This window comes from Empidonax traillii, unplaced genomic scaffold (assembly GCF_003031625.1).
Source record: "Empidonax traillii isolate 1590-97213 ecotype Southwest subspecies unplaced genomic scaffold, ASM303162v1 scaffold1340:size210426, whole genome shotgun sequence".
Classification (NCBI taxonomy): Eukaryota; Metazoa; Chordata; class Aves; order Passeriformes; family Tyrannidae; genus Empidonax; species Empidonax traillii.
In genome coordinates this window covers 139,171-148,829 of record NW_020956533.1, presented here as the reverse complement: position 1 = coordinate 148,829, position 9,659 = coordinate 139,171, and the positions used below count along the sequence as shown (strand labels likewise).

At 41.6% G+C, this 9,659-nt stretch overlaps 1 protein-coding gene across 1 annotated transcript; it reads right to left on the bottom strand.

Annotated features, from left to right (window-relative positions):
- Positions 1-6,340: 6,340 nt before the first annotated feature.
- Positions 6,341-7,707, bottom strand: LOC114069699 (olfactory receptor 12-like). Its single transcript, XM_027906666.1, has one exon. The coding sequence runs from the start codon at positions 7,268-7,270 to the stop codon at positions 6,341-6,343; it is 930 nt and encodes a 309-aa protein (XP_027762467.1). The 5' UTR covers positions 7,271-7,707.
- Between the last annotated feature and the right edge of the window lie 1,952 nt (positions 7,708-9,659).

Below are 9,659 nucleotides of genomic sequence, written 5' to 3'. Positions count from 1 at the left end.
GTGGCTGCCCCATCCGTGGTTGGACGGGGCTTGGAGCAGCACGGTCTTAGCGGAAAGTGCCGGTGCCCGCAGCAGGGGAGTCGGGCAGGATGGCCTCTAAAGGTCCCTTTAAACCCAAACCCGTCTGGGATTCTGTGATTCTGTCATCCTATGAACTGGTTATTAATATTGCTAATCAAAAACAACTGTGCAGTTGGGAATGAGGCGGGGGCTGTTCCCATTGACCCTGAGCCTCCCTTCCCTCTTGACACCTTCCTTGCTGCATGTCTCCTGACAGGCACGGGAAAAGAAATTCCTTCGAGGATGTAATTCTGCCACTGCGCTTGAAATGTCCCTTTTGAGATGTGATAAAACACACATTGGAGGCACGACTTCCCACCTGCAGGCAGCTGGGGCAGCCTTTGCTTCACGCAGAAGCCTGTTGTGTCATCTGCTGTTATCCATGGCCTGTGAAGAGCAGAGTGTGACACCGGCCTGTAAGCAAGATCTCTATGCATTGGTGGCCATTCTGAAGCAGTAAGAAGTGCTGGAGATATTTCTGCCTACCTATCTGCAGCTCAGTCTGTCCTTGTCTGCACACACAGCCATAGCCATTGCTCCACCTCTCTGTCCATCTGTCCTCCTTCCCCCGTAGCCTGCTCTGTCATAGAGTCACAGAATCATTAAGGTTGGAAAAGACCTCCAAGATCATCAAGTTTGACTAAATACCATCGTGTCAGCTAAATCGTTGCACTAAGTGTTGTGTCCACTCTTTTCTTTGAACACTTCCAGGGGTGGAAGTGGCTCCACCACTTCCCTGGGCAGCCCTCAGCTGTCCTTATCCCTAACCCTAACCCTCTCGCCACCAACTGTATAAAAGAGGCAGGTCCTGGGGTAAGCAAAGAAGGAACTGGGTTTCTAGGAGAAGCCAGCTGGAAATCTGAGACTAGGAGTTATTTGCGCAGGAAAAGGCATCCCTGTGGTTCAGAGGATGAAAGGTGGAGATAAACACCTGGTTTCTTGTGTGGCATGTACTGGCAGGTGGGTGGGTGAGCAGGAGCTACTCTCCATACACAGTGTGGTCTGCTCAGCCTCTGTCTGCTGGATGGGTCCCAATGGTGATGTTAGCTGGAGCTGCTTGCACATTCTCCTTCTAACTCCCCCATACAGTACAGATGGCTGTGCCTGACTGCAGCCTGGTAGGTCCTAAAATGTAAAATGTCAAAAAAAAAAGACAATTGTAAGGGACCTTTGGATACGTCTCAAACTGGTATTTTTCCTCCACATGCATCTATCTCATGGTGTTTCACTGGATAGAACTTCCCAGAAAAACAAAATCCAGCATGCCATTTCTCACTTCCTTCTCACAACTGCACTGTATCCATCTAACAAGAAACATGCCCCCAGTCAGTCCCAACCTGTAACAGAGCCCCAGCACCAGCACCAATGAAGCCCCACGCTTCTGCTTCTGTCAAGGGACAAAGCCTGCCCAAAACTGCTGTTCAGACATGTGAGAATCGTAGTATCAGAGAATGGTTTGGGTTTGGGTTGGAAGTGACCTTCAGAGTCCTGAAGTTCCAGTCCCCTTACCATGGGCAGGGACATCTTTCACTAGACCAGGTTGCTCAAAGCCCCATCCAACCTGGCCTTAAACCTTTCCAATGATGTGGCATCTACAACTTCTCTGGGCAACCTGTGCTAGTGTCTTACCACCCTCTTCATAAAAAATTTCTTCCTTACATATTATCTAAATCTGCCTTCTTTCAATTCAAAACTGCACAGTCACCACAGGCTCTGTTAAAAGGTCCTTTTGTCTTACTCACAAATCCTCTGTATATATTGAAAGGCTGCCATAAGATCTCCCCAGAACTTTCTCTTTTCGAGAGTGAACAACCCCCGCTCTATCAGACTGTCCCATAGCAGAGATGCTCCAGCCCTCTGAGCACCTTTGTGGGCTCCTCTGGACTCACTCCAACAGATCTGTGTCTTTCTTGTTCTGGAGGCCCCAGAGCCTGATGCAGCACACCATGTGGGGTCTGAAGAGCATAGCTGAGGGGGAGCATCACCTCCCTTGACTTGCTGGCTGCACTTCTTTTGATCCAACCCAGGATATGACTGACTTTCTAGGCTCTAAGTACACATTACCACCTCAGTTTCTCATCCTCCAGTATCCCCAAGTGTTTCTCTGCAAGGCTGCTCTCAATCCATTCATCCCGTGTATTGACATTGGGAGATTGTCTCAAGACAAGTGGAGGACTTTGTGCTTGGCATTGCTGAGCTTCACGTGCCCAGCCCTCGCTCACCAGATGATTTTCTTTTAGTGCTGGATGGACAAACCAAGCACAGATCCACGCTACAGGATGGGGTTACCTGAAAGCTCTGGACTGCCCCTGACATGCTGCAATGGTCTGAGTGACCAGAAAAGAAACAAGAAAGCACAAATGAACTCTTCACAATTTCCCACCTCTATGGCATACTTGAAGAGGGAGACCAGACTGTGGTTATAACCAGGATAAGGACGGCTTTGGATTTGACAAAACTCTCACCAGCTGACCTGAGCTGAAGTCATTGACAGCTTTTGTTGCATGTCTCCATTAGAAAGTGTTAAATAGTGACAGCAATAACCTCCTGGGGAATACATCTGCCTGCATCCAGCACTGTACCCAGGGTTGTCCTCACAGCAGAACTGCTACATGGAAGGGCCAGTTGCCAGTCAGATCTGGACACCTCCGACAGCTGCAGCAAGTATCCCATCCCCAGCTAGCTCAGTCAGTGGAATGTGAGACTCATAATGTTGGGGTTGTGCGTTCAAGCCACACTAGGGGCACAAAAAAGGACTGTTATGGTTTAACTCCACCTGGCAACTAAGGAACCCAAAACTTGCCACTCCTCCCCACAGGAATGGGAGGGGGAGAATGGGAACAGTAAAAGTGAGAAAACTTGTGGGTTGAGATAAAAACAGTTTCATAATTGAAATGAAAAAATAATGCTAAATTGTAATGACAATAACAAAAAAGAGAGAAATAAAACACCAGAACCACAATGGTGTTGATGCACATGAAAACAATCAACACCAAATTACTGATGCCCAGCCAGTCTCCAAGCACCTTCTGCCTACTTTTATTGCTGAGCATGTGGTATGGAAGATACCTTTGGGCAGTTGGGGTCAGCTGAACCAGTTGTGTTTCCTCCTAATTTCTAATGCTCCCCCAGTCTCCTCGGTGGTGCGGTGGTGTGAGAAGCAGAAAGGGCCTTGTCCCTGTGTAAGTAATAACTGAACCATACCTGTATGACCAGCAGTGTTTTCAGCACAAATTCAGAACATAGCACCCTGTGAGCTATTTTGAGGAAAGTTAACTCTATCCTGGAGAAAAACAGTACAGTCACAAAGCAGCCTTGGACCAGAAGCCAGGAGTGGTGCACAGACCTGTGCTTGTATGAAAGAAAATCGGTGTCCACCTGCTCTAGCAATCCTGCTTGGTACATAGGACCTAAAATGTATACTATGGAGGGGTGATGTTCAGTGCTTGTGCCTATCTCATCTAAAGTTGCCCTAGGACAGCTGTGTTGGGCACACCCTTGAGGCTGGAAATCAGTGCAACCCATTTTGATCCAAGAATGAGTCTGGGTTTGCATAAGAGAAAAAAGATGATCCGTTCTTGCTCGCTTCTTGTCAGGGAAGCCTCCGGATTTGCTGCCATGTGAAAGAAATGTCAGTTCTTCATTATCCATAATAAACATGTCCAATATAGAGTTAATTGGTTCTGCCTGCTGGCAGCCAAGCTAATTTTGAGAAAACCCCAATTATACTGCAAGCCCTGACAGGAGGAAGTTGACACAGTGATACAGATAAAGAAGTATGATCTTGGCATTGCAATTGGCAAGTCCTGGACTTTGTGTTGGCTCTGCAGACCTCAGGAACTTGTCTTGCTCTGCTTGAAGAATGACTTGGAATTATTATCTGGCTTATTTTTAGCATAGACTTTGTTTTGGGCAATACAGTGATGCTTATAATAATGTGAATACGTTTCTGTAACAAGGACATAATAATAATTAGTTATTATTCGGTGTAGACTGAATTCTTTACCTCCCAGGAATAAAAATGAAATGGAGTGTATTTGGTTTATGTGGCAAGGTTTTGGTGATGCAAAGACAGCAAAGTGGCCTTTGTGAAAACAGACTCAGGGCTCTCCCCATCTCAGGCAGAGACAGTTTCAACTGGCTCCAAAACAGACACGTCACTGTCCAAAACTGAGCCCATCACTGAAGCGGTTGTACCTCTGTCAAAAATATATTTAAGAAATGTTAAAACCACTGCACAGCAGCTGTGTGAGAGAGGGATGAGAAATGTATGAGGGAAACAGCCCTTTGGACACCAAGGTCGGTGAAGAAGGAGGGGAGAGGAGGTGCTCCAGGGATCAGAGAGCAGAGATTCCCCTGCAGCCCATGGAGAGGACCATGGTTTAGTGTCCCCCCACCACTGCAGCCCAAGGAGGTCCATGGTGAAGCAGATACCCACAATGCAGGCCATGAAACCACCAGTGCTCAATTGCAAATGCTAAAGAAATGCAGCCATGTGAACAAGGTTGTGGAGAAACACTAGAAGACGAAGCTCAGCAAGAAGAAGTGTCTGTGTTGGCAATCGTTCAGCAGAAACAAACTGTCCTTGGAAGCAGGAGCCTTTAGGGAGCTTGGGGTGCTGCCCTGAAAGAGGCTGAAAAGGAGCAGCACAGGGGTAGTTGTGGGTGTGCTCTGTTTCAAACGATGAAGCTGATGGGAGCTGAGCCACAGGAATCGCCCAACCAGTGACCAAAAGCCAAACTGTGTTTCATTAACTTGAAAATACATATTTTTTCACTTGAAAAAGTATATGTACATTTTGAAAATACATATTACTTCTCATGCCCTGCATATGCTAATGAAGTAAAACCTTTATGTATGAGTACCACTTCACATTTTTAAACTACCAGATGTAGTGGTAACCAGAAGGGACCCTTTGCTGAGGCTTGCTAGAAAATACTAACTTTCAGGTGCAGAGATCTCTGTTGTACCTGAACACAGATATGGGAGAGTGGAGCTGCATTCGATACAGATGTTTTCTACTAATTTAGTTCTTTGGAAGAGTAGCGGGCACTGAAGTCACAATAGTGGCTACTGGAAAATGCTGACAGAAATTCCAGTGGTTCACAATCTACACAGATGGATATTCCTCTGGTATTTTTCCCTACCAAATAGGATGGGGGAAGACATATGTGTGTTTGAGCTTGTAGCACAGATACCTTTTATACCAAAAGAGAAAAAAAAAAGGTAACTATGGGTAGTGATTTATTTCAAAGTGGTATTATTTCTTTTAAGTAGAAAGTAAACAAATCATTTAAATATTTACTTTCTCTGGAAGGTGACTTCTGATTTCTAGCAGGCTCTATCTTATGTTGCAATACAATGAGAACTGAGCAGTCTTATGGTAGGACAGTGCTTACTTGGTAACTCAAGAGGTCATGGTTCAGACACTTGATGCTGAAGCTTCAAGTTGGTATTTTCTGAAATGTGCATTTTTTTTTTAAACCAGAAAAGTTGAACTCAAATGTTACCTTTATGTTATGTCAGATGGTTGTTTTTACAAGTCTGCCTATCACAGAGAAATAGCTCCCATCCTCTTACAAACACTCGCATGTACATGCACATGGATACATGGAAAAAGAATCTGTTTGGTTTTTCGTTTGTTTGTTTGTTTGTCATCAAAGAGCATTTCAAGCACAATATTTCAATTGCCCATTAATGCTTAATGGTTGTAATCCTAATTTCAGTGGTTCCACTGAAAGAGAAGTGATTAAAAGGGAAAAAAATAACTAAAAAGACGAGGAGTCACAGAGAAATAAATCTTTCAGTTGACTCTTGTTTGATCTAATTTAGCTGTGAAGATTTGCAATGAGACCTCCACCTGAACTGCCTGTGCCTGTGTTCTGAGGCACACAAATAAGGTACTGCCAGAGTCTGAGTTTTATGTCCTATTTTAGATATCCAATGCACTTAGATACACTTCAGATTGTCCAATCCAATTGGATTGATTATGGCTTTAAAATGCTTTTACCTTTTGAATGGCTATAAGAGGGCTCTAAATTACAGCTCAAATGGATTGTAAATGTCTAAATATGGTTAAACAAATCCACACCTTCATCTGATCTAGATTCCCTTAGGGTTTTTGTTATCTTCTGCTTTCACCCATGACACTGACCATCTAGAAACACAAAAGACTCTTGAAAGCAAGCCCTGATGTTCTCTGATGTCTCTTTTTTTGCATTCTAAGCACCTGTCTGTACCAAATTCATCACTGTGGCCATTCTCAACCTTAGTTAAGGTGCTAAAAAAACCCTTTCCTTTTTAATTGTTTTTTCAGAGACCCTTTTACCTCCGTGTTTCGAAGGGTGTAGATGAAAGGGTTTAGCATGGGAATAACAATAGTATAGAAGATGGAGATGGTGTTATTTTTGTCAGGTGAAGATGTGGCCCCAGGCTGAGCATACATGAAGAAAACTGTCCCAAAGAACAAGCAGATGGTCATCATGTGAGAGGAGCAGGTGGAGAAGGCCTTGTGCCTGCTTTCAGCTGAAGGCATTTGGACAATTGTGATGATTATATAACCATAGGAGATAAAAACCACCAAGGCAGTGCCCACAATAATGGATCCACACACAGTCAGCATTACTAGTTCATTGACGAGTGTGTCTGAACAGGAAGCATGCATCACTGCAGCAACATCACAGAAGAAGTGGTTTATTTCTTTGTGTCCACAAAAGGACAAACTGAATGTAAAGCCTGTTTGGATGGTGCAGTTGATGCAGCCTGACAGATAAGAGGCCATCACCATGAAAACACAGAGTCTTTTATTCATAATCACTTGGTACAGCAGTGGATTGCAGATGGCAGTGAAACGATCATAAGCCATCACAGCAAGAAAGAAGGCTTCTGTTGTACCAAAGAGAGAGAAGAAGAACATTTGTGAAGCACAGCCATTGTAAGAAATGTTTCTTCTGTCCAGTGAGAATATCAGTGTTGCTCTGGGAGTGATGACAGAGGAATAGCAGATGTCCAAGGCTGACAAGTTCTCTAGGAAAAAGTACATTGGAGTGTGCAGTTTGGAGTCCATTCTAATGATGAGTATCATGCAGACATTTCCTACAACTGTGACAGCATACATTGTTGAGAAGAGAACAGAGAGGAGGAGATGTGATCCTGGATGAGATTTGAACCCAACCAAAATGAATTCGGTTATCTTGGTGTGGTTTTCCATCTTTTTTTTCAGATCATGTTCCAAAAGGAAATCAGTGGATTTCAAATAGTTTGCCTGGAGAAGCAATTAGAAGAATAAGACAAACAGTGAGATATATGAAAAATAAGAAATATAAAAACTAGACAGATGGAAAAGAGTAGAAAATTGATTAATCTATCATATCTGTAGATTTTGTAAACTACTTGTAAATTAATTTTTTAAAATTTGTAAACTAATTACCCTGTGATATTATCTTCAGTATAATGAAACACATTGCATGCAGCTTGTCTAAACTATTTTCATTTAATCAACTTTACAATCAACTAGAAACAGAAATTTAATTCTACAGTTAAAGATCTATTTCAGGTTTAACTGGACAGGAAAAAGTGTTATCCTAAGATTGCGACAAGCCCACAAAAGACTGCTGTCCCCTAAACAAACAAAAAGAATATGCACCTTCAGATAAAGCAAAACAATTAAAATATATATATAAGCCAAGGAATGCATTTAAAGAATGTTGATTTTTTTTAAAACCTATTATTAAAAAAGGGTAACACTTCTTTATGCGAGAAACTGAGTTTTTTTCCTTTTTTTTAAAGTAGTTGAAACAAAACCTTCAAGTGTTGAGATTTCTGAAATCAATTTTCTCTATTCAAATAATAATTCACACAATAACTAACAGAACATTTCAAGTAATTCCTTTTCAATTCTATTTAGTAATTTTATTTTCATAAACTGGGTGTCATCTCAACTAGGCTTGAATACTTTCAGTGGGTTGATGCCTACATTAGAACTCATAGTTTAGATTACCTTTAAATTCAGAAATAAGCACTCCCACTTTAGAATATTTACATAGAAGGTATGAATCATGTTTGAAGATTTTCTGGTTTTCTCCACTGACCTAAAGGGAAGTCCAGTTCAGGCATAGCTAAATATTCTGCATGTATAAAGATGTACATAGGTGTATGAAGCTGAGTGATAGGTGTCCCCATCCAGTTACTGGTATTTTGTTTGGTTTACTGTCATTTCCATTAGATAATTTTTCATAACCTACACGTATCTAATCTTTTTAAAACACTGAATCAATTTTAACACATTACTTCAGCCCTCCCTTTATAGTCCTTGCAATGTCCCCTCATCTCTGGGTGCCCTTGGAAGCTCTGTTTACTTCTTCATTCTTATTTACGTGTGTCTTAGAAAAGGGAAATAAATTTGGAGAAGGAACTTCTCTTTGTCCAAGCTTGCTCTTCAAATACTTTGGTTAGTTTGGCTATTTGGCTTGGGATTTTTGTGTACAGAGAACTCAAGTTTGGACAGTAAAGGTCAAGCATCTAGTCAAAGCTTATTCAAGCCTGTTGTCTGTAGCTTCCACCATTGCTAAAGCTTCCCCTATTGTCAAAAGAGAGAAATAGAAGCATCCACAGTGTGATCCTTCTACCCCCACCATACCTGTTCAAAAAAGGAGAAAAACAGTCCCTTAGAGGTATCTGTCTTTCTTAAAGGAATCAAGCTAGCAAGAAAATAATAAGGAAGAAAGAGATGCTTTTGCCCACAATAATGGAAAGGAGATTGCAATTCCAAAATTTCAAAATTCAAAATTTCAAGATTACGTGTCACTGTGGTCAGCCATGTGATGGATGTGTGATCTTGTCTGACCTAACTGACCTTATATTTGAATTATTATTTTTTATTCTGGCTTTATGTGTAACCATCAATGATTTAAATGTAACAGATGTAAACTTATGAAATAATTTCATAATAATCAAACATATTTTCAATCAAAGGGATCCTACATACTATCAAAAATTGTTAAGTTGAAATAACAATTATTACAGCTTTAACTAGATGTCTTTTAAAAGAGATGTCTTTTAACAAAAGCCTGAGCTAAGAGTGAAGATGCTGGAAATACTTTTCTAGCCAGTGAGAGGGGAAGATTTCTGATTCACCTGAGATCTGAAGAATCTCTGGAACTGTCTCTTGCTTGATCAAAAACAGGAGGTCTAGGAAGTAGACACATTAAATACTGGCTTCCTGTTAGCAGACTTACTTTCCAGAAGAGCTAACTGTACTCATAAGCCTTGATTACTACATGCTATGTAGTCAAAAAAAGAGGAAACCACTTTTAGTCCAGTTCTATCACTAAATTTAGCAAAGCAAAGCTCAGAGTTCACAAAGCACAATACACATACCTTGTATACTGTGATTAAAGCCAGGTTTGGTTTTTGAAATCCAGATTTCTTGAACACAGTCAAAATAATTGAACATGTTTTCTACTCAACTAATTTTTCAGTAGTCTCTTGGTAATCAATACATCACTGGCCTTTCATCTCACTGGTTCTTAGGGGATTCTCCTTAGCATGTTGCTTATATATACTTTAATAGGTGTGCATAAAACCACTAGGGATTTAGT

What these genes read in the sequence shown, in the direction of transcription:
- LOC114069699 (XM_027906666.1), bottom strand. Translation starts at nt 7,270, where the DNA reads ATGGAAAACCACACCAAGATAACCGAATTCATTTTGGTTGGGTTCAAA.